This window comes from Thamnophis elegans, chromosome 13 (genome assembly GCF_009769535.1).
Source record: "Thamnophis elegans isolate rThaEle1 chromosome 13, rThaEle1.pri, whole genome shotgun sequence".
Taxonomy (NCBI): Eukaryota; Metazoa; Chordata; class Lepidosauria; order Squamata; family Colubridae; genus Thamnophis; species Thamnophis elegans.
The window spans coordinates 6459937-6485557 of NC_045553.1; the positions used below are offsets into that span (position 1 = coordinate 6459937).

Below are 25621 nucleotides of genomic sequence, written 5' to 3' on the forward strand. Positions count from 1 at the left end.
ATGCATTTTGCCAGTTCAGCTTATTGGGTGAGCTGCTGGCTCAACATATTGTACAAATCTAGAAATTAGGTCAAATCAGTAACCAAATGAAATATGCTGTGGAAAAACAGCTGGGGAAGGCATGTGTTGTGGTCTGCAGAGCAGAGTCGGACAGTGAGGAGGTTGGGGAGGAACATGGGCCAGTCCTGGAGTCTGGGGAAGGCTCGGATGAGGGCTCTGCATCAGAGGAAGAGAGGGGGCCAAGGACATCTGGGAGTTATGTGCTGCCTCCAGAACCTCTGGAGTCAGACATCAGCGAGGCAGAGGAACAGGAGGAGCCTGTTCCCTGTGTGTGCATGCGCAGAGCTGCCAGAAGGCAAGAATAGCTAAGAAAAAAGAGGCAACTTGGAGGTAAGGCTTGGAGAGGATTGGCCCATAAGACATAAAAGAGGAGCCTTTGCAGGAAGCAACTTTGTTCGTTCTGGTCGGTTTAAATTCTGAAGCTTCGTTTTGACTCTGTGCTCCGTGTGGCCTTGCAAAGCTAATTGCCAATGAGGTCTTCGATAGCATTTCAAGGGAGATAAAGGCAGGTGTGCTTATCAGCCTTATCCCAAAAGACTTTGGCAGACTTCTGTCGGACTCTTTACAAACTATTTGTGACTCACTAAGGGCTGTGAATGAACATGATTCATAGCCGTTGAAATAAAAAGAGCGTTTTTGGGACTAAGCTTGTGCTTTATACTGTCTCAGGAAGCCTAGGTCAGAACAAGATGGTTTAACCATCAGAGATGGCCTCAATCCATTTCAGTATGGATAATGTAGACTTTGCTGGCAGAAACAGAACAGACATGATTGGGTTGATACATGTATTACCAGGAGCTGCCAAGGGTCAGCCAGCCTCCCTTCCTACCTCTCCATTCTCCGGAGGGTCCCCGTTGCCGAAGGTGCTCGTGACCACCAGAACTAGGGTTTCATGTTCCAGGTGAACAATGTCGTACTCATCCATCGACGTCACCTGGAAAGATAAAAGTGGTAGTTTCAGAAGAACAAGGTTTGAAAGCCACCAACTGCAATGGAACAGGCTGGCCTCCAGAAGTTGTGGGTACTCCGTCTCTGGAGGTTTTCAAGGAGATACCGGATAGCCATTTGTTCAGAATGGTATGAGGTCTCCTGCTTGAGCAGCGGGGTTGGATGAGAAGACCCCCCAACTCTAGTATTCTGTAACTGCAAATATGCACCGATATGGACATTTGTGGGCGACAGTTGGACAATGTTTCTTCCCAGGAGTCCAAGGGACTCTAAAAGCACAAAACCACAGAGAAAGGGCTGCCAGATTGCGGCATGCTATTTAAAAAATAGCTGGCTTCCCTCCGTCACTTTCCTTTTTTAAAAATGATTCAAATGGCCATTTTTTAAAAGCTCAATTTGCATCTGCGTTCTTTCCTTTTCCCTGTCAAATGCTGGGGAATCCAGGAAATTCAAGCCGTTCAAATATAAAGCTTTATTGCATGCGTAAACTCTCTACAAGAACCTGAACCACTAACAGTCAAGGGAAATGAGCGGGAGATAAGGCAGGAAATTCAAGGGGTCGGGCTGGATTTAGGCCCAGCGCAAAGGGATGCAAGACTGATGATGCCTCCCTCGCTCCCGGCCTGGTCATCTCCTACGTCACCAAATGAAACAACAAATCAGGAAACTTCACTTTGGAGGAGTTGCAAGCTTTAATTGACCTAAAGAAATAATTAAACAATCCCAAAACGATGGTTGCCCCAAAACACAAAGGGAGGATTTTCAAGGCTGGTCTAAGAGAACTTTGTATTTCAACCTCAAATAATTGGGACAGCTCTTAACTTGTTGGGAATGGCAGTGTTTCTTGGGCCATTCACTCTTGTGGTCTCCGGGAGTTGCCCAAGCAAGCTGAGGGTCCTTACCTTGGCATCAAAGGCATGCTTGAAGATTTCACAAAGAGTTTTTGCATAGACCTGGGATTTCCCCGTTTCTGTGGCGTAGAGGATGGTTGCTTTGACCCGCTTCGCCATTGCTTGCCCCATCAGCTTCGCAGAGAACTTGACTGCTCTGTGCGGGAGATGAAAAGAAAATAAACGCATGGCCTTGGAAAGTTCTCCTGAGCATTGTAGCGCTTGATACTGCACTGGGGAGGCCAATGCTTGGAACACTGCTGTCCCACTGCCCACGACTTGAATTTCTAACTAAAAACGATCCTTGGCTCTATTTGATGAGAAAGGCATAGTTTTATGTTGTGGCCCGGCAGGAGCCGTTGGAGCTGCCGCCAGATTCCGACAGCGAGGGGTCTTATGAGTTGGCCCTGGAGGAGGTGGAGGATCCTGGACAGGGTGCCGACTCCGAGCAGGGCGACGAGAGACTGGTTGGCCACCAGGTGGCGGTGGAGCTTTGAATCAGAGGGCGTGTTCAGGAAAACACTTTGTGAGTTGTTTCGGGATGCACGCCATCGAAGGGCTACTCGGCGGAAGGAACAACTGCGTAATTATAGGAGATGATTGCGCTTAGCTGATGCTTATTAAGACCCTCTCCTGATTATAAAAGAGACTGTTTGTGCCACGCCCTTTTTGCAGAAGTCAACGTTCACGTTAAAGACTAACCAGAAACAAACTTGGCAGGCTGGATTGCTGCCAGAGTTTGTGTGCATTGCTGCCAAGCTTTGTAGGACTTGCTGCCAGAGTGCTTATCTCTTTGTTTATGTGGCTTGCAGCCAACGAGAGTCTTGACTGATTAAAAGAAACCTTTTTATTTATGTGGGTTTTGGCTTTCATTCCTGGACGGAGGGGGGGGGGGTCAGAACAGTTTTAGTAGAGGCCAAGGACACTGCAGCATTGCATAGTCAGAACCAGAGGCGGTATTCAGACGGTTCGGAGTGGTTCGCCCGAACCAGTAGTGAAAATATGTCCGCTCTCTGCTGTCCTGTTTAGGCGTGTTTTCAAGCAGCGCGCATACAGGCATGCTGCATGTGCCATCAAAGCACATGCACAAAAGGCCAAGAGCATGTGTGAATGGACGCTCACATTTGCGTACCGGTAGGAGAAGTAAGCGAATACCACCCCTGGTCAGAACTGAGAATCACATGCCAAAAACCCTAATTTCTCCTCTCCCCTCTGTTTATTGCCTCTCATTGCACAACCAAATGTAACCAATCAAGTTCATGCACGGTTTTTTCCATAATGGCCATTCCAAGTGCAATTTGTTATGCAGCTCCCTCCTTCTTCCAGCTGGGTGACCTTGAGGCAGCCTCTGGAGAAAGCACAGTTTCTACTTTCTATTTCCCAAGCGTTCCTCCCTTCGTTCCCCCCCTCCCCATAGTCCACGGCAGTTTGCCACCCCATAGCGGTGAAGCACAGCAATCTTAACTTGACAGCTGACAACTGCCTCCAGTTCTGGTCACTATTGTACAAAAAAGAAAAATAAAAGGTGTCTACATCCAAAGAATTGTGCAAAGAAGAGCAAGAGAAATGATAGGGTCAGGGGGGAAAAGCAAGAATAAAACCAAAGTGTTGCAAGATGCTAAATCAAGAGGAGGGTTCGGATTACCTGACTGGGAGCTATAGTACCAGGCAGCTAGCCTGATATGGATCAAGGAATGGATAATGTTAAGAAATAGTAGGCTCTTGAATCTAGAGCAGTGTTTCTCAACCTTGGCAACTTGAAGATGTCTGGACTTTAACTCCCAGAATTCCCCAGCCAGCGAATGCTGGCTGGGGAATTCTGGGAGTTGAAGTCCGGACATCTTCAAGTTGCCAAGGTTGAGAAACACTGATCTAGAGGGACATGACTTGCTGTTGGGATGGCATGCTTTCTTATGGTATAAGGGAACTAAAACACATGGTTATTTTAGGAGGCACCATATAAGACAGGCTTTGTTATTAAACTGGGAGAAGATTAAGAGGCTACACTATTTAAAAAATCCAGTCTGGATATCAACCATTGAAGCTTTTTCATATTCAATAATATACAAAAAGGAACAAACAGTTAGATATGCTGAATTATTAAATACAGAGGGTGAACTCAAATCTATACAAGATTTGAAACAGGAAGGTATTGAAGTTAATTGGTATTCATATGTGCAAATACATTCTAGATATAATGAAGATCAAAAAAAGGAGGGTTTTTACGATAAAATGACTGAATTAGATAAAATCTTAACAGGTACTGATGAAAAAGTAATTAGAAATGATAGGGTCAAGGATCAAATTATGTTTTTGACCTAAATGTCACGTCAACAGTAATGAGGCTGAAAGTAGATAGAATCAGGACTGGAAAGTAGATATGGCTGGAACAAAACTTTAGTCTGAATGACAGTTCAATTCAATTTAATCTAAATCAATTAAAAGCCGTTCATTGTTATCTATAAATTGGATTGCAGTTTGTGAATCCCACAAAATCCCAGATCAGATCTCTGAGCTTATCCAAACCATTAATTCAATGAATTAAATCAAGCCAAATCATTGAGGTGATTCGGGGGGGGGGGGGGGGACAATCTCGCATGGAGGAATCGAATTATCACACTGATTTGGGAGCGCCCAACTCGATGCATTGAATCCCCCAAAGGGATAAATTCAATCTTTGAGCTTCAGATCCAATTTTTGCACAGCCTTTTAAAAGCTACATTTCCCCCTCTTTGTCCAGTTAAACTGAAGTTAGTCCACCAGGATTTTCAGTGTTTGAGTGTCATCCGTGAAACGTGCAGTTAATAGACTGCTTAAATTTTTAACGGCACCTCTAAAACTGTGCTAAGGATAAAGGTAGAGGTTCCCTTTGCATTTGCGTGCTAGTTGTTCCCAACTCTAGGGGGCAGTGCTCATCTCTGTTTCAAAGCTGAAGAGCCAGCGCTGTCCAAAGACATCTCCGTGGTCATGTGGCCGGCATGATTCAACGCCGAAGGCACATGGAACGTTGTTCCCTTCCCACCTAAGGTGGTTCCTATTTTCCTACTTGCATTTTTTACATGCTTTTGAACTGCTAGGTTGGCAGAAGCTGGGACGAGTCACGGGAGCTCACTCTGTTACATGGTGCTAGGGATTCGACCCGCCGAACTTCCAACCTTTCTGATCGACAAGCTCAGCATCTTAGCCGCTGAGCCACCGTGTCCCTGAAAAAACTGTGTTACACACAGGGAAATGTAACAGTATGGCTGCTCATACTTACTTAGCTAATTTTTTAAAGCCAATTGCTCTCTTCTTGGTGGGGGTGCCGTTGGCTCCTTTCCAGATGTGGGTGTTCCAAGGGTCAGGCTGAAAGAAGATAAAAATAATCTCAGTTAAAAGAGAAAAACTGAGTCTAAGGATGACGTCAAGAATCTACCATGTCCAAATGTAGCTTCAACAGTCTTTTGGGGTATTGTTCAGGAGTTGAATTCTAAATCACATCTGCGCCACTGCAGCAGACTTAATCCAGCCCTCTAGAATTAACTAGGGTCAGTAGGATGGAGTGGTGCGGTGGCCTAGAGAGGTGGAGCTCTCTCCTCACAATCAGGAGGCTGTGAGTTCAATCCTAGGTAGAGGCAGATATTTCTCTGGGAATATATCTGCTGAACAAAACTCCGCGTTGGCAACAGGAAGGGAATCTGGCCATTCAAATGCTCTGCTAGTTCCATGCAGTTGCCCAGACTCCACCTCGCAAGGGATTATGGGGTCATTAAAAGAGGATGATGAGTAGGATAGGTCTATGGTCACACAGAAGGCTAAATCATGAACTAATTAAATTCCAACCATAGGCAAAGAGAAATGGTTTTATATTAACATACAAGTCACCAGAAGTCCTAACCAGACAACTATTTCACCCTGTTAATTGCATATAATTATTTTTTTTAAATTTACTGATTTGTATCTAGCCTTTACGGTTTTTACAAGTAACTCAAGGCGGCAAATATATCCAACACACATTCCTTCTCCTATTTTCCCCACAACAACCCCTTGAGATGAATTGAGCTGAGAGAGTGGGACTGGCCCCAAGTCACCCAGCTGGCTTTCATGGCTAAGGCATGGACTAGAACTCCCAGCCTCCTGGTCAATGGCCCAAAAGCCACCCAACTGGCTTTCATGCCTAAGGCAGGACTAGAGCTCCCAGCCTCATGGTCAATGGCCCAAAGTCACCCAGCTGCTTTCATGGCTAAGGCAGCACTAGAACTCCCAGCCTCATGGTCAATGGCCCAAAGTCGCCCAGCTGGCTTTCATGCATAAGGCAGGACTAGAACTCCCAGCCTCCTGGTCAATAGCCCAAAAGCCATCCAGTTGGCTTTCATGGCTAAGGTAGGACTAGAGCTCCCAGCCTCCTGGTCAATGGCCCAAAAGCCACCCAGCTGGCTTTCATGGCTAAGTCAGGACTAGAACTCCCAGCCTCCTGGTCAATGGCCCAAAGTCGCCCAGTTGGCTTTCATGGCTGGCAGGACTGGAACTCCCAGCCTCCTGGTCAATGGCCCAAAAGCCACCCAGTTGGCTTTCATGGCTAAGACAGGACTAGAACTCCCAGCTTCCTGATCAATGGCCCAAAGTCGCCCAGCTGGCTTTCATGGCTAAGGCAGGGTTTGAACTCATAGTCTCCCGTTTTTTTAGCCTGGTGCCTTAACCTGTAGACCAAACTGGCACTTTAACGGTGCTTTGTTCTCTCTTGCTCCCAAATGTAGTCTTTAATTGATTCAAGTACTGTAACCTCCATATTTTGGAGCACGGCACGGGACTAAAAATGCTCCTTACAGAAAATCTTATAGTTCACTTATATAGAGCTGGGGTCTCATGTACTGGAAGAGGGGAGGGGGCTTGAAAAGGGTCGCCGGCTTGGCAGGGAAGCCAGAGGCTTCTGGAGCTTTCCCAAAGTCCCCCACTGGCTGTGCAATATTTCTGGCAAGAGAATGGAAGAATATCAGAGCAGACTTTTCCTGGCAAAAAAAAAAAATATGATTTTCAAATTAGGCAAACGCACAGTTCCCTCCAGCCTTAGCACAGCCCAACAACGGCAGCAGCTCTTACAATAATTAAGTGCAAATCCCAACCGTCTATATCAATTTCCTGCATAAATTTAGTCTCTGCCAGTGGGAAAAGCCTTCTGTAACCATTTCGGTTATTAATTGCAGCTTTCCCTAGTAATTTTAGTTTCTTATTAGGAAACCTCTGAGTGCTTTTGTAAGTGCTGCCCTACTTCTTCTTCTTCTTATTATTATTATTATTATTTTTGTATATGTTTTATTTGCAGTTTTCCTTTAACAACCAACATATTTTGTGGACAGTGTAATGACTGGGCGTATACATTTTTACACAGATAACAATAACAATGCAATTACATATACGTAGTTTTTGTCTTCCAACTTATAACCTTAATAAATGTATTAATAATTATAAAATATTCCTTTATATACCATGTTTTCCCCAAAATAAGACTTCTTTTGACCCCTGAAATAAGCGCTTGGCCTTATTTTCGGGGAGGTCTTATTATTTTTGAGATTCAGGAGGCGGCGAGTGGGGTCACCTCATGGCTCCTCCTGTGTTGCAGTATTTTCAGGGAGGGCTTATTTTAGCGCATGCATTAAAAAGCCCAATTGGGCTTATTATCCGGGGAGGTCTTATTTTCAGGGAAACAGGGTATCAATATGTTTAATACTATTTTCCCAATTCATACTCTGCCCTACTTCTGAACTTTCTCTCACCTATGGTAGGCCTCCCCATCCCTGTTCTGGGAATGCAAATTTTATTTACTTATTCAATCAATGCATGTGGCCATCTCAAGGAAGTGACTCTGGGTAGTTAACAACAAGAATAATACCAAGTTTGGGTTGTATGCAACACTCATTTTCATCTTTTTTCCATAAAACAAAACCTGCAGAGGCACCAGAACATGGAATGTCATTACCTCCAAGACGTCTGTCAGGTTTTTGAAAGATGCCCTAATTAATTTATGAGCCTCGAGCCAAGTTTCAAAAGAAATTCAGGTATTTATTAGGAGCAACATTTTGGCAATTACCCAAGTGGAGTCAGATCTGACCTCACGTATGTTATGCTGAACTTTGCCCATTTCCCCCCTCTCTTCAGTCTGTGTCATAAATCACATTATCCAATGAGGTGCTCTAGCAAGCTGCAAAATTCCACACCTCACAAGCCTGCTGTGGTAACTTGAGATCTGACCCTGGCTGAAGGCATGTGTGGAATGTGTCCCTCCCCTTCCGCCCATGTCAACTCGATAACAGACATGGAGGTGCTTTGTGAGTTGACATTTGGCTCCCCTCACTTCCCGAAGGCGAGTTGACAATGTCACTACCACTGTGAATGGCCCCAATTGCAGGTAGCATCAATTGCTTTGATTTAGTTACAAAGCCTTAGTATGGCCACACTTTGGAATATTGCATCTAGTTTTGGTCACCACAATATAAAAAAAAGATGTTGAGACTCTAGAAAGGGTGCAGAGAACAGCAACAAGAAATTATCAGGGGTCTGGAGTTTAAGTCAGATGAAGAATGGAAATGGGTACGTCGAGACTAGTGAAAAGAAGGACTAGGGAAGAATGATAGCAGTGTTCCAGTATTTGAGGGGCTACCACAAAGAAGAGGGGGTCAAGCTATTTTCCAAAGCACCAGAAGGCAGGACAAGAAACAATGGATGGAAACTAATCAAGGAGAGAAGCAACCTAGGATAAATTTCCTCACCATGAGAACAATTAATCGGCTTGCCTCCAGATGTTATGGGTGTTCCATCACTGGAGGTTTTTAAGAAGAGACTGGACAGTCACTTGTCTGAAATGGTAGAGGGTCTCCTGCTTGCAGGGGGTTGGATTAGAAGATCTACTGTCAGGCCTGCAGCGGTTCCTTTAAGAATCTTTGGCCTGCCACGCTCTCATTAGGGGGTGGGATAGCAAGGGTAGAATGTGTTGTTTTTTAAAATAAAAAATTCCTTTCTAGAAGCTCAAGGCCATCTTTTGTCTCTGCACCTTTGCACCTGATCGGAAGCAGTTGGGCGTAGGTGCTAGCGTGGAAGAAGAAGATTGGACCATGTGATGGATTGTGGGTGTGGGGACAAGATCATGAACTTTTAACTGGGTGGGATTCTGATGCAACCTCCAGAATTGGGATTTCATAGCATAATGCCAAGATGTCTAATCTATTAAATTGGAACTTTAAGGATCGTTTTGCTTTGGACTCTGATTTAATTCTACATGATACTTGGAATGCTGACACCTACAAGACCTCCTTTAAAACTCTCTTATTCTATGTTCTCCATCCCCAAACATTAGCTGAAATCTGAACTGGCGGGTGAGAAAACGGTACCTGATACTCAAAGGACGGTGTAAGTCTATAGTTGAGCATTTCCTGGTGGAAGACAGGGGTGATGCTTCCAGACATGGGCGGGACAATCCACACCCAGTCGGCCGGACAACCTCCTCGGCAATGATGTTCATTCTCCATGTGTTTGATGAAGGACTCGGTGGCTGAGTGATGATCCACAATGGTCACCTTGTCACTCTGTAGAGAGAGAAGGGGGAAACGCTAAAAATGTGATCACAAACTCCACCTAAACAAATGCAGCATTTTAGGACTTAGTTCACGCCAGTGGTGGGATTCAAATAATTTACCAACCAGTTCTCTGCCCTAATGACCAGCTGGGTAGGTGAGGCTCAGTGGTCATGTGATCATGTGGGCGTGGCCAAGTCAATGTCACTCAGGTCGATGGGCACTTCGCCTTAGTTGTTACAATGGTAATAAGGGTTAACTGGAGAGGCAGTTTCTGTAAGCAGGGCAATAAAGATTAGGCTAGAAACAACACCAGAATGTTTCCTTCCTGCCTTCCTTGCAGGATTAGCCCTGTAAAGTGGGAAAAAACAAAACATTTCTTCCAACAACTGGTTCTCCGAACTGCTTAGAAAGTTACCAACCGGTTCTCCCGAATAGGTGCGAACTGGCTGAATCCCACCACTGGTTCACGCAGTATGAACCAATTCAGTTCAAGATTCTCAGTCGTGGTTGTCCCAAAAGTGCTTTTTGCAAAGGCAACTGGACTGAAGAAGAACCGAAGAAGCTTCTGGGATGAGAAGCCGAACGTTTTCAAGAAAAGAAAACCACGACGTAGTCCAGTTGCCTTTGGAAAAAGCACTTTGGGGAGAATTCAAGGTATTGGTTATTACAATCATAGCTTGTTCGGACCCAACTTCCCAAACACAGCAAATCTTCTGAAGTGAACTCAAACATTCCTTTAATTAGGAGTGCCAGCAGCCGCCGGCAAAAAGTTTCCTCTCTCACTGCACGGTAACAAGCCTGCCCAGCCCAAAGATGAATAATTGTCTGCCATATCTATTTATCTCTGCCCCCTGCCTTTTAAACCCAGAGCTAGGGTGGGGCTTCGCTAGCAGTGGTGGCTCTTCCATCCCAAGGACCGGCTCATAGATTTCTGCTGCTCTCCTCTCCTCTGCCTTCTGTGCATCCAAGCATCAGGCACTGGACTCAGCTGTTCCTCCTCTTCCTCATCAGCCACCTCTAGACTCTCCATCTGAGGGCTGACGGACGGCCCAGGCCCCCCTCTGTCTCTCTCTCTCTCTGCCAGCTCCAATCCCTCTTCTCCCTCGGAGTTCTCAGGTTGCCTTGATGCTGACCCTGACTCCCACACCTCCTCCTTTTCCTCCTCTGATTCTGTAAAAAGAGCCGAGGTGGCGCAGTGGTTAGGGTGCAGTACTGCAGGCCACTTCAGCTGACTGTTATCTGCAGTTCAGCGGTTCTAATCTCACCGGCTCAAGGTTGACTCAGCCTTCCATCCTTCCGAGGTGGGTGAAATGAGGGCCCAGACTGTGGGGGTGATACGCTGACTCTGTAAACCGCTTAGAGAGGGCTGAAAGCCCTATGAAGCGGTATATAAGTCTAACTGCTATTGCTATTGCTATTGCTGCTGGAGGGACCAGCAGCCGACACGCCACAACATAGCTGCAGTTTCATATAGTGCCAAGGTTGCCAGTCCCAATTACAGTCAGTAAATGAGGACTTACCGTTACAGCATTCCGAAGATTGTGTATTTGTAACAAATGGCTATTGGTTTTTTTTTATGAAATTATCTGCCAGTACCTGGAAACTGTACAGGACTGCAATGTTGATTTCCACTAGTGTCTTATCTTTCCAGAGAGAGGAAGTTTTCCTCATGTCTAAGTTCATCTTTTTAGCCACTTCCTGAAATGCACAAACAACACGGGTTCATCACAATTAGACGTGAAATGATGCTTGAACAAATGGCTTACTACTTCCTTCAAAGAAGCTGGGCATCCAAAATAGAATAGAATAGTAGAGTTGGAAGGGACCTTGAAGGTCTTCTAGTCCAACCTCCTGCCTAGGCAGGAAACCCTACACCACTTCAGACAAATGCTTATCCAACATCTTCTTAAAAATATCCAGTGTTGGAGGACCCACAACTTCTGGAGGCAAGCTGTTCCACTGATTAATTGTTCTAACTGTCAGGAAATTTCTCCTTAGTTCTAAGTTGTTTCTCTCCTTGATTAGTTTCCACCCATTGCTTCTTGTTCTGCCCTCAGGTGCTTTGGAGAATAGTTTGACTCCCTCTTCTTTGTGGCAACCCCTGAGATATTGGAAGACTGCTATCATGTCTCCCCTAGTCCTTCTTTTCATTAAACTAGACATACCCAGTTCCTGCAACTGTTCTTCATATATTTTAGCTGTCAGTCCCCTAATCCTCTTTGTTGCTCTTCTCTGCACTCTTTCAGAGTCTCCACATCTTTTCTACATCGTGGCGACCAAAACTGGATGCAGTATTCCAAGTGTGGCATTACCAAAACATTATAAATTGGTATTAACACTTCACGTGATCTTGATTCTATCCCTCTGTTCATTGCAGCCTAGAACTGTGTTGGCTTTTTTGGCAGCTGCTGCACACGGCTGGCTCATATTTAAATGGTTGTCCACTAGGCCTCCAAGATCCCTCTCATAGATTACTATTGAGCAAGGTACCACATATACTGTGACTGTATATTTAGATATCTAACTTCAGAATTCCTAAATTTACATCTAAGGTGGTGAAACAAGGGGTAGCTTTGTTGATCGGCTAGAAGTTACAAGCAGAACACAAGCAGGAGGGAACAGTTTCATTCAGAGTTCAGAGCAGACAGGGCCAGACAGATTGCTAGTTTACTTCTCAGAGCAGCAGACTGCTTAAGTTTCTGTTTCAATTCTCTGCACAGACTCAGATCTGTTTAAGCTCCCATTGTCTGACTTAGTTGCTATGCCTATTCATTGGATGACCTTGTTCCCATGTCTCCCCCAGTCATGAATATTTTAACAAGTTCATTTCTTCTTTTTTCCTTCTAGAATTTTTTCATTTTTTGTTCTCTTACATAGCATTTTAAGTATACATTCACATAATTGTTATTCTTCTTTACATTTATCATTTTTATACATTTATTATTTCATTTAATAGGTTATAATATACAGTTTGGGTTGCTTTATTTACCATCCCTTCCTCCTGTTGTATCACCATCTTATTTTCCCTTTCTTTTCTCCCTCCCTCCCTCCCTTCTCTACTTACTTACTTCTTCCTCTCCTTCCTTCTTTCCTTACCTTTCTCCTACTCCTACTCTTCCTCTTCCCCTTCCTACCCTTCTCATTCTCTCCCTTCCATCCTCCTCTCCTTGCCTCTTTCTTCTTTCCCCCGTCTTCCTTTCATTCTCTCCTCCTTTCTCTTTTTCTGAGTCTCTTTCTCTGCCTGTTATGCAGTCACAGCCTACTCCCTCTCTTATCTGATCCATCCCTAGGCAGCATCCCTTCCGCGTCCCAAGGCCTTTCTCACACACCATTAGAGGCAGTCACTAGTCTTTCAACTCTTGCAACCTCCTTGAAGGGTTTCAAAGATCCAGACGTATGATTTGAGAGAGAAAGGCTACCTCTAGGATGTTGTAACGAGAGCTGTCACAGTAATCCCGGACTCCGATTTCGGTCCCCATGTACCAGCCGCTGAAAGGGCATGCAGTGAACTCCAACCCGCCAATCTCCAGCAGCATGTTAGAAACAGCTGGTAAGGCATACCATTGAAGCCCAAGGTCTTTAAACCACTTGATTCTGTTAAAGAAAAACAAATAAATGAAAAGCAGGAATAACCAGGGCAATGTCCACTAGAAAAACTACAGAAGCTTAATCTACTTGAAGAACATCTGGTTTAACTTGGAGGAACCTTGTCCAATTCTGGAGGACATTTATCCATCCATTGATCAATCAAAGAACCGTGGTGGTGCAGTGGTTAGGATGCAGTATTGCAAGTTAACTCACTGCTCACTGTCAACAGTTCGATCCTGACTGGCTCAAGGTTGACTCAGCCTTCCATCCTTCCAAAGGCAGTAAAATGAGGACCCAGATTATCGGGGGCAAGATGCTGACCCTTAGAGAGGGCTGTAAAAGCACTATGAAGCAGTGTAGAAGTCTAAGTGCTATATCTATCTATCTATCTATCTATCTATCTATCTATCTATCTATCTATCTATCTATCATCTATCTATCTATCTATCTATCTATCTATCTATCCATCCATCCATCCATCCATCCATCCATCCATCCATCCATCCATCCATCCATCCATCTATCTATCTATTTATCTATCTATCTATCTATCTATCTATCTGCCTTCCATCCTTCTGAGGTGGGTAAAAGGAGGACCCAGTTCCTTCCTTCCTTCCTTCCTTCCTTCTTTCCTTCCTTCCTTCCTTCCTTCCTTCCTTTTTCTATCTATCTATCATCTATCTATCTATCTATCTATCTATCTATCTATCTATCTATCTAGCTAGCTAGCTAGCTAGCTATCTAGCTATCTAGTTATCTATCTATCTGCCTTCCATCCTTCCGAGGTGGGTAAAAGGAGGACCCGATTATTGGGGGCGGTATAGAAGTCTGATCTATCTATCTATCTATCTATCTATCTATCTATCTATCTATCTATCTATCTATCTATCTATCATCTATCTATCTATCTATCTATCTATCTATCTATCTATCTATCTATCTATCTATCTATCTATCTGCCTTCCATCCTTCCAAGGTGGGTAAAATGAGGACCAGATTATTGGGGGCAAGATGCCAACTCTGTAAACCGCTTAGAGAGGGCTGTAAAGCACTGCAAAGTGATATAGAAAGCCAAGTGCTATTGCTATTGCTATCAATCAATTATCAGTCCGTCACATTTTGAGGCTCACAGCAAATTCCATGCCTAAGGATTGATCCATAAAGCTTAAACGTCATCCTAGCACATAAGTAAAGTATAAAGCAAAATAAGAAGCCAGAGAGTAAAGGAACCACCTTTAAGTTGGATAGAACTGACAGGGGGATATGAGAAATGCTTTTGATACACACCAAAAGGTAGGTGATGGTGCCCTATCTCGAATGTCCCACAATATAATTAAGTTTGGGAACTCACCACCACTTGACATCAGCTTAACGGGAGCCAAGAACACAAGCTTTTGGACTTACTGGGGGTGTCGAATGGGGACTTCCAACACTAACTCAGATGGGATCTCAAAAAGCTCAGGATCGTTCCCATTGGCCTGGAGAAGGAGTGGTAGGATGTCGAATCGGCCATAGGGGGCTTTCCATCCTTGTTGTATGCAAATCTGCACCCAAAGGGGAGAAAAAAAGTAGGTTGGTGGATATCCGTGCAACAAAACACAGGTGCAAAATGTGAAGTCTACCAACATCTGTTTGTTGATCCTCAGACTGCCCTTAAAGTGGTGATCTGGGGTGTGTTGTGGCCCACCAGTGACCAGCAGAGCTGGCAACAGATTCAGGCAGTGAGGAGGGTTGGGGAGGAACATGGGCCAGTCCTGGAGTCTGGGGAAGGCTCTGATGAAAGCTCTGTGTCAGAGGCAGAGAAGGAGCCAGGGCCGTATGCCAGTTATCAGCTGCCTTCGGAGTCAGACATCAGTGAGGCAGAAGAACAGCTGGAGCCTGTTCCCAGTGTGCACAAGCGCAGAGTTGCCAGACGAAGGAAATTGCTAAAGAACAGGGGTCGATTTGGGAGTAAGGCCAGAATTGGATGATGAATGGCCCTTCCCAGACGAATAAAAGAGGAGCAAAAGGGGAGTGGAGTTTGCAGGAGACAATTAGTTTACTTAATTGGTTCGTGACTTTCCGAAACTCCTGCAGATATCGGCCTGGCAGCTCTCCAATCCAGATAAGGCCTGTGACTGTAAATCCTCCCTTGAAAGACTTTGCTGGATGTGAATGAGCAGAATTCACAGCAAATTAATAAAAAGTTTTTGTTGGGACACGGAGTTTGCTTCATGCTCGATATTCTATTTAATGCTTAGTAGTGAGTCCTGTTGTCAAACAACAACAGTTCTGTTCAAATTTTGCATGGTTTCCCCTGAATAAGCTTCAAATACTCATCATTTATAAAGTGTTTGGTTGCTAAAAGAAGCTTTGGAATAAGCAGGAAGGATCATGTTAATTGGTGTCAAACTGCTATTAAAAAAGGCAACAAACGGTAGCTGCAAAATCGAGTTTGTAAGATGTTGGTGACAATCAAAATGAAAAGATTACAATTAAGCAGATTTGGATTCAGAAGTGTTTTTTTTTTAAATACATGCAGTCAAATTTTATTTTTGTAGCCTTTGGAGGTACTCCAGATGAGAAGCACAACTATGAGTTCTAATTATTAGTTCACAACTATGTGTATCTTCTTCTCCTTCTTCTCCTCTGTCTCCTCCTTCTTCTCCTCGTCCTCTTTCTTTCTCCCTCTCTTCTCTTCCTTCTCTCTTCCTCCTCTCCTCTCTTCCTTTCCTCTCCTTTCCTCCCCTCTTCCTCTCCTCTCCTTTCTTCTTTTTCTCTTCTTTTCTTCTCTCTTCCTCCTCTCCTCTCTCTTCCTCTCCTCTCTTCACTCATCCTCTCCTCTTTTCCTTTTCTCTTTTCTTCTATCTTCCTCCTCTCCTCTCTTCCTTTCCTCTCCTTTCCTCCCCTCCTCCTCTCTCCTTTCTTCTTTTTCTCTTCTTTTCTTCTCTCTTCCTCCTCTCCTCTCTCTTCCTCTCCTCTCTTCACTCATCCTCTCCTCTCTTCACTCATCATCTCCTCTTTTCCTTTTCTCTTTTCTTCTATCTTCCTCCTCTCCTCTCTCCTTTCCTCCCCTCCTCCTCTCCTTTCTTCTTTTTCTCCTTTTCTTCTCTCTTCCTCCTCTCTCTTCCTCTCCTCTCCTCTCTCATCCTCTCCTCTTTTCCTCTCCTCTTTTCTTCTCTCTTCATCTTCTCCTCTCTTCCTTTCCTCTCCTTTCCTCCCCTCCTCCTCTCTCCTTTCTTCTTTTTCTCTTCTTTTCTTCTCTCTTCCTCCTCTCCTCTCTCTTCCTCTCCTCTCTTCACTCATCCTCTCCTCTCTTCACTCATCCTCTCCTCTTTTCTCTTTTCTTCTATCTTCCTCCTCTCCTCTCTCCTTTCCTCCCCTCCTCTCACCTTTTCCTTTTCTCTTTTCTTCTCTCTTCATCCTCTCCTCTCTCTTCCTCTCCTCTCTTCACTCATCCTCTCCTCTCTTCACTCATCCTCTCCTCTTTTCTCTTTTCTTCTATCTTCCTCCTCTCCTCTCTCCTTTCCTCCCCTCCTCCTCTCCTTTCTTCTTTTTCTCTTCTTTTCTTCTCTCTTCCTCCTCTCCTCTCTCTTCCTCTCCTCTCTTCACTCATCCTCTCCTCTCTTCACTCATCCTCTCCTCTTTTCTCTTTTCTTCTATCTTCCTCCTCTCCTCTCTCCTTTCCTCCCCTCCTCCTCTCCTTTCTTCTTTTTATCTTCTTTTCTTCTCTCTTCCTCCTCTCCTCTCCTCTCTCATCCTCTCACCTTTTCCTTTTCTCTTTTCTTCTCTCTTCATCCTCTCCTCTCCTTTCTGAAACACTTCCCACACCCCCTTTCCTTATCTGTGATCTTTGATAGACCAGTGTCAAGTGTGCAGCCCCTCCTTCCGATCTCCCAAGGTCATTCTCGCAGACCATTACAATAATTTAATGGTTTTTTCCACCACAGTTATCTTATCCTTATAGGATTCCGTACGTCCCACCACATCATGCACCAACCTCAGTCAGCTCCACACTGGCTGGGTCACCCAAGATGGTACCGTCTGGTTGTTTATAGCCAGCATAACGGATGAGTTGGGAGTTCCAGACTCGGAAGTCATGTTTGCCATCAGTCCTCTGGGGGAAGATGGTGATGGCAGACCTAGGAGGACAAGAGAAAAAGAGATACGGGTTTAACATTCCTGATGAAAGGAGAGTTACTCTGCAAACAGGGCCCAACCAGGAGGTCCACAATCATAAGGAATAGAAGAGAATAAGCTGGAAGGTCTTCTAGTCCAGCCCCTGTTCAAACAGGAGACCCTATACAATTTTAGATAAGTGACTGTCTAGAGTAGATTCTTCTTAAAAACCTCCAGTGATGGAGTGCCCACTATTTCCAGTGGCAAGCTGTTCCACTGGTTAATTGTCCTCACTATTAGGAAGTTTCTCCTTAATCTCAGGTTGCTTCTCTCTTTGATTAGTTTCCAACCATTATTTCTTGTCCTGCCTTATAGTGCTTTCTAGAATAATTTAACCCCTCCTCTTCTTTGTGGCAGGGCCTCAAATACTGAAATTGTCAGAGTTCCAAACAGCATCCAAAAGTAAATCAGAGTCCGAGGCAAGGTATTGCTCAAAGTTCCAATTTATTAAGAGAGACCTGTTAGCACATCTGTGGAAAACCTGAATCTGAAAGCTTGCTGCATTTTCCCCACCCAGTTGAAAGTTCAAGATCCTGCCCCCACACAAACAAGTCCATCCCATGGTCCAATCTTCCACTGCCACACTGGCAGCTTCCACCCATCCATTTCCAGTCAGGTGCAGAGGTGCAGAGACAAAAGATGACCTTGGCTTTCTACAAAGAATTTTGTTATGGGTGCATAGTATGCAACTCCTTACAATCCCCCCTCCCATTTTCCCAAAAAAGAAAAATGCATAGTAGAAAAATAGAAAATGTGGCTGGCTTTCATGGCTAAGGCAGGACTAGAACTCAGAGTCTTCTGGTGATTGGCCCAAAGTCACCTAGCTGGGTTTCATGGCTAAGGCAGGACTAGAACTCAGAGTCTCCTGGTGATTGGTCCAAAGTCACTCAGCTGGCTTTCATGGCTAAGGCGGGACTAGAACTCACTGTCTCCTGGTGATTGGCCCAAAGTCACCCAGCTGGGTTTCATGGCTAAGGCAGGATTAGAATAGAGTCTCCTGGTGATTGGCCCAGTCACCCAGCTGGGTTTCACAGCTAAGGCGGGACTAGAATAGAGTCTCCTGGTGATTGGCCCAAAGTCACCCAGCCATCTTTCACGGCTAAGGGGGGACTTGAACTCATGCTTTCTTCTGCTTTCTAGTCTAGTGCCTTAACCACTAGACCAAACTGGTTATTGGAGATTCTAACTTTAGGTTGCTCCGTTTTCTGCTGAGCTTCTCAGCACAGATAAGATAACAAAGCAGGCCTTGGCCCAGTGCCATCATGCAATCTGCACATGAACACACAAACACACACAAACACTCTCACACACAAGCACGCATGCACACACACACACAGACACACACACCGACACATACCTGAGGTTCCCTTTGTTTGTGGCATACTTGATATGGTTGCAAATATAATTGAACATGCCATGAGCTGTAGTGCAATCCCGGGCATCAAAAACCTGGAAATAATTCAAACAGAAGACTTGGAATTATGATCTAAGGAACAACAAAGACAGTTAACGATATGTAGGCCATTAAGTAGAAATGTGGGGGGGGGGCAAGAGGGGGAAATAGGGAAGAAAATAACAATATATAAGTGTTGTGGCCCAGCAGGAGCCGTTGGAGCTGTAAACAGACTCGACAGCGAGGGGCCCTATGAGTCGGCTCTGGAAGATGTGGAGGACCCTGGACAGGATTCAGACTCCGAGCAGGGACCAGAGAGGCTGGTTGGCCACCAGAAGGTGCCTGAGGCATGGAGCAGCGGTGAAAGCCAAAGGGGGTTGGTCCCTGACGGTCAGGCCCTGGAGCAGTGGGGAGAAGCTAAGGGAGTTGGTCCCGGACGGTAGGCAAAGGCGGGCAGATAAGCACTGACAGCAACTACGCAGATACAGAAGATAATTGGACCCAGGTGGTTGTGATTAGGCCCCTCCCAAGAGAGTATATAAGGAGAGACTTTGGGAGGAGGCTGTTTGCAGGATTTAACTACTATACTAACGCTGGAGAAGCTCTCGTGTGTATTTCTTATCTTGGAAGTCTGGGTTGCTGCCAAAGTCTTGTCGGTGTGTTAATTTACTGTGAATAAATTGTCTAGCAGTAATCTTGTGTTGGAGTGCCTCGGCATTTGGAGGGGGGGGGGTCAGAACATATAAATATATATTCATAGGTAAGATACAAAGGAGGAAAAAAGATAATCAGGATAGATTTGAGAAGGAAAGAGAACAAGAAATGACACTTAATTATTTTGGGGTTTGCGGAAATACCACCCCAAGAAAATAAAAATTAAGAGCTAGAAGAGACAACGACAACAGTAGAAAAAGAAAGGAAGAGAGGAGGAGAGGAGAGGAAGAGGAGGGGAGGAAGATAGAGGTAAGGAGAGGAAGATGGAAGGGAGAAGGAGAGAGGGGAGGAAGGGGAAGAGAGGAGTAGGGGAGAGCTAAGGGAAGAAGGAAGGGAAAGGAGAGGAGGAAGGAAAGAAGGAGAGAAGGGAGGGAGGGAGTAAAGAAAGAACCTACAACAATAGAAAAAGAAAGGAAGAGAGGAGGAGAGGGGATGAGAGAAAGAGGAGGGGAGGAAGATAGAGGTAAGGAGAGGAAGATGGAAGGGAGAAGGAAGGGGAAGAGGGATAGGGCAGAGGTAAGGGAAGAAGGAAGGGAAAGGGAGGAGGAAGGAAGAAAGGAGAGAAGGGAGGGAGGGAGAAAAGAAAGGACCCACAACAATAGAAAAAGAAAGGAAGAGAGGAGGGGAGGAAAGGAAGAGGAGGGGAGGAAGATAGAGGTAAGGAGAAGAAGATGGAAGGGAGAAGGAGAGACGGGAGGAAGGGGAAGAAGAAGAGAGGAATAGGGAAGAGGTAAGGGAAGAAGGAAGGGAAAGGAGAGAGGAAGGAAGAAAGGAGAGAAGGGAGGGAGGGAGAAAAGAAAGAACCTACAACAGTAGAAAAAGAAAGGAAGAGAGGAGGAGAGGAGAGAAGAGAGGGGAGGAAGATAGAGTAAGGAGAGAGATGGAAGGGAGGAGGAGAGACGGGAGGAAGGGGAAGTGGGATAGGGCAGAGGTAAGGGAAGAAGGAAGGGAAAGGGAGGAGGAAGGAAGAAAATAGAGAAGGGAGGGAGGGAGAAAAGAAAGAGAAAAGAAGGTGGTGTCAAAACAGGGGAGGGATGGCAAACAAAACAAATGGTATGTTATAACCTTGTAAATGGAACAACAAATGTATAAAAATGACAAATGTAAAAAAGAATAACAACTATCTGAACCTATTATTGTATATAGAGAACAAAAAATACCCCCCCCCCAAAAAAGAAACATTTAGATGCAGGTTTGCTCTTGGAGAAAAAAAAGATAAGTGCGTAAGTGTATGCATTAAACTGTAACATTTTAAATAGGAGTGGCTCTCATGTCCCGTAGCAGAAAGATTTAATTTCTGCAGACGTGGAACTAGGCTGGGTTAGACCCAAAAAGGTTTTTAAGATCCTGAAGGGCCAATTAAGAAAAACCGTGTAAGAGGAGGAAAGAATTTGACAGGCCTCCCACCTCACATCTGGAGCTGGCTCAGCGAAGTAAACCCTCGTAAACTCTTAAGCAGGCTTAAAATGAGCTCCGTTATCCAGGTAGGGGGAGAGGCACTGTTTTCGCATGCAAATCTCTGGAAGCACTTATTTATTGGGGATTAAACACTTGCACAGAAAAGGATGATTGCCACTCCGACATGCCTCCCCTTCCAGGGAGATTTTGCTTCCCTTTCGGTTTAATGAAAAGGAACATAAGGGGCGGGCGTAGGTGCTTTCGAAATCCTGAACTTAAAATTATTTGGACGGCTTGCTTTGAATCAGATCCCCCCAAATCTTCTGGGAGGGCTTGCTGGAGCCTTCGGCCTCCCCGCAGTCTTCTCAACCGTGTGCCAGCCCAGCATACTCATCATACCTGCTAAGAATAATCTGTACTTGCCCAAAGTACATATAAGCATGTAGGCAGGTGGCCTGCTGGCCATGCCCAACACTGTGAGTCCCTCACCTGCAGTTTGGACCACTGGATTCTCCCCACGCAACGAGAGGCATTGCGCCATGCGTGCTTGGCTCCGTAGATCAGCTCCGTATCGCGCAGCTGGTAAGTGTCCGTAGTTTCTATCTCTTTGGTGACTTCCACCAGCCTCTCCATGTGAGCTTTCGAGCCAGACCTGCCGGGGACACAGAAGGAAAGAGGTTAGCTATCATTCCATGCTAACGCGGTGGGCTAGCGCAAGGCAATTCTGCAAAAACCTTCGTTCTCCAAAGGGGAATAGACATCATGCCAAAATTGGCAATTATCATCATCACAATCGGCACAAGGAGATTCAGAATCTAGAATAATAGGGTTGGAAGGGACCTTGGCGGTCTTCTAGTTCAACCCCCCTGCTCAAGCAGGAGACCCAATACCATTCCAGACAAATGGCTCTCTCTTCAATTCCAATCTCTTCCATTCCAGTCTCTTCTTAAAAGCCTCCAGTGATGGCGCACTCATTCCAATTTATCATAATTTATGTTAATTTACTCAGATAATGATAGAACATAGAATAATGAGATTGGAAGGGACCTTAGATGTCTTGTAGTCCAGCTTCTGCTCAAGCAGAGATGCTACACCACTTCAGACAAATGGTTATCCAATATCTTCTTAAAAACTTCCAGTGTTAAAAGAGGATAAAGTTTACTCCTCGGTTATTTTTGTTAGGTATAATTACAGACTGTACAGTTATAGAGACTAATTTGATTCTGAATTTAACAACGGCAGCAAGATTGTTGGTGGCGCAGTACTGTAAGAAGGAAGAATTGCCTACTATTCAAGAACGGATGTTAAAAGTAACAAACTTAGCAGAGATGGCTAAACTATCAGCATACCTCAAGGACCATTCAGATGAGAAATACAAGTTGGAATGGAGAAGATGGACTGATTATATTCAAAATGAATATGGGACTAAGAAATTTCAGTAGCTTATGAAGAATGAACAAGGAATGTTAAAATTTATCTACAGTTAGTTTTACAAAAGGGGAGTTAAAGTATAAGCGAAGGTTCGATGCTAAAGTTAGTTTATTTTAGTGTATGATGTTAAATGTTTATACCCTTTATTTGCTCTGGGAGGTCTGGGGGGGGAGGTGGGAGGGGAGGTGGGATTGAGGGGGAGGGAGGGAAGGGAAAAGGTATACAATTGTAAACTTATTAAAACTTTTTATAAAAAAAAACTTCCAGTGTTGGGGTATTCACAACTTCTGGAGGCAAAGTCGTTCCACTGATTAATTGTTCTCACTGTCGGGAAATTTCTCCTTAATTCTAGGTTGGATCTCTCTTTGACAGGTTTCCACCCATTGCTTCTTATCCTGCCTTCAGGTGATTTGGAGAAGAGGTGGACCCCTCTCTTCCCCGTGACAGCTCCTCAAGTACTGGAAGCCAGCTATCATGTCATTTCTAGTCCTTCTCTTCATTAGGACTAGGCATGCCCCAATTCCCATAGCCATTCATCTTTGTTGTAGCCTCCAGTTCTCTAGTCATCTTTGTCACTCTTCTCTGCACTCTTTCTTCTCTGCATCTTTTCTGTGTCATGGTGACCAGACATGGATGCAGTATTCCAAGTGTGATCTCCCCCCCGGTACAAAACAATGCTACCAGTTCGAGTGATATTAGATAATGATGTTGGAGATTTGACCTCTTGGTTTCTTCTAATTCTTTCACTTTCAAAACACTCATGGGGAGAGGAGATCCTGAATGTCCAGAGAGGCTTCTTTTCTAAGCGGTGTTTTAAGTCAGACAAATTTGCTTTACTAATGGCTTACCAGGAGGGGCTCAGAACATGCCGTAATATTTCAGCTCGTTTCAAGGCTTTAATTGACAATTCTTTAGCCTCTTTTAATGTAAGAGCAATTCGCTGGTTGAAAATAAATATGAGCAGAACTAAAAGCAATATTTGCCAAATGAATCGTAATATGCACAATGAGAAATCCACCCAAAGCGTCAAGAAGAATGAAGCACTTTATCGCCAGCTTTTCAGACAACAGTCAACTCCTCATTTATGGAGCTAAGCCTTCGTTCCTTTCCTTATTACGGAAAGTTATCCTAACCCAAGAGACTCCAAACTTGGCAACTTTAAGCCTTGTGGGCTTTAACTCCCAAAATTCACCACCCACCATGAGGAATTCTGGGAATTGAAGTCCACAAGTCTTAAAGTCGCTAAATTTGGAGACTCAAATGTCCTACTCAAATCGGTTCAGCAGAGGGGAGATAATATTTTAACAAATTAAGGGCAGATTCATGCCAGACTTATATAATTCACCTGGAAGACCCTGCTGGTCACTTATTTTAAAGACCCATCCTTAATTTGCAAGTAGGCCACCCTGACCGTAGCAAATGGGACAAGTTGGTGCAGGATTGCCCATGGTCAAATACCTTGCAGAAATCACAACAGTTTCTGGTGCAAAATTCTCTGCCACAAAAAATTGTGGGGGCCCCTCAACTTACCTCTTGATGGAGGAGTAATACTGGTCAATGAATTCTTTGGCGAGGAGGAGGAGCTGATCCTTTGTCCGGACTTCTTCCGGTTTGCGGATGTGTTGAGAAGGCATCATGATGGAGCCCATGCAGATCTGTTCACTGCAGGGGGTCACCTGAAACGTAAGAGATAAGAAGTGGAAATCCACCTGGCCAAGATTCTGTTCACCTGTTGAAGGAGTGTTTCCAAGAACACAGTGGATGTGCAATGGATGCTCCAGGGATGGAACAAGTTCTGAGACATTTTATTTATGTCCTTAGCTGATAATTGGGCATAGTCTGGGTATTTATAGACATCAAAGCGTTTGTCTGACAGGGAGCCATTGAAAGGGGCCTTTCTTCTCCCTACTCCCATGCCCATTATCCCTGCCCTCTCCCTTCCCCCTCCCTTGCACTCCTCTTTCCTGTCTTGTCTACGATCCTGGCACAGAGGGCGAACGTCACAGTTGGCTTTCCAGAGGAAGCTGCGAAGGAACTGACATCACAAACAATTGCTGCTGTAGGACACTACATTCGCTCTCCTTAACAGGCCAGGCATTCCAGAGTTATGCTAGAACACCCACAGACACATACCAGGGGTGTCTTCCACTCCCAGTATTTGTTTCCGGAGGGTAAGTCATCTGTGTACCAAGTTTGGTTGAAATTGCTTGAGGCGCTCCAGAGTTATGCTGGAACATACATACATACATACATACATACATACATACATACATACATACATTCATAGTACATACATACATACATACATGCATGCATGTATGTATGTCTAAGAAGGAACTAGCAAAGATGGCTAAATGAACCACTTTACTCAAAATAAAGAACACATCCAACTTTGTTTCTCCTTGGAAACCACCTCTGGACTTTGTGCTTGAGATAGGGAAAAAAAACCCGCAACATTGATTTTGGGTTTTGCTGACTCAATAGAGATTTTCTTTTCTCTCCTTATCTCTATACTTCTTTCTTTCCCCTTTCCCCTTCTTTTTTCATTTGAACTTTATAATTTGATCAGTTTAAAAATAATAATAATAATAATCAGAGAAGCCTCTCAGCGGCAAAATCTTCACGTTCTTAGGGTTTAACACATTTCTTTGGCTGCTTTACGAAATACAAACCACCTGTATTTGCAAGAATCACAGGCCTGAAAACAGCAGCTCGGCAATTGTCTCTCTCACACGAAGATTATGAGAGAGGGAGGGGGAAAATAATCAGAATTGCTATTCTGCTCCTTCGCCTATTTGAGGTTTTTTTTAAAAAAATCATACGGGGAAATCAAAGCTCATTTTGTAACTTTTCTTCCGGTGGTGGCTTTCTTTTCTGCACTTTTTCCTCACCCCAGTCGCTCTTTCTTGAAAAGCAAGAAATGTGATTCTAAAAAGCACTCCGCGCTATACATTTTCATGAAAGCAGTGTGAGATGGGTGGCTTTTGTATCTTTCTTTCTTAATGATCCTCTCTGAGTGGAATTTGCCCGCTTCGCAGCTGCTGCATCCTGGATGGATGTTTTTTAAACGATGCCATCCTCCGCGACCTTCATATTTGCATCTTAAAAAACCTGAGCTACAAAATAGTAATAATAATGCCTTGACGATCGCGTCTACCCTAGGTCTGCGTTCTCTCATTTATTCGTGCTTCCTTTTTCATTCCCAGTTTCGGTTACTGGTGTTTTGCTAATCTATCGCACATGTGCGCTCGGGGTGCATTGATTGAACGGCAAAGGAGTATTTGTCTGCGAACAGCCACATATCACTGAGCATCGAGGTTTTTTTGTGGCTGACATTCTTTCAGGTGGCACCATCAGAAAGAACCTTGATGTGAATGGCGGGGAACAAACGATGGCATTGAATTGCTGCTCTGCAGAGGTTTATTTACGCAATGGAGAAGAAATACGGCTGACGGGAGGTGGGGAGTGGTGGGGGGACTAGCTGAAGAACC

The 25621-nt window shown here is 44.6% G+C and overlaps 1 protein-coding gene across 1 annotated transcript in view; it reads right to left on the minus strand.

Moving 5' to 3' along the window:
* Positions 1–25621, minus strand: part of NOS1 (nitric oxide synthase 1) — an 83044-nt gene that overhangs the window by 25721 nt on the left and 31702 nt on the right. The window contains 11 exon segments of the mRNA XM_032230122.1: positions 890–994; positions 1911–2055; positions 5158–5243; positions 9263–9457; positions 11045–11146; positions 12868–13042; positions 14441–14580; positions 17016–17157; positions 18552–18643; positions 21189–21351; positions 23661–23806. Of these exon segments, the coding sequence (XP_032086013.1) occupies positions 890–994; positions 1911–2055; positions 5158–5243; positions 9263–9457; positions 11045–11146; positions 12868–13042; positions 14441–14580; positions 17016–17157; positions 18552–18643; positions 21189–21351; positions 23661–23806 (1491 nt within the window).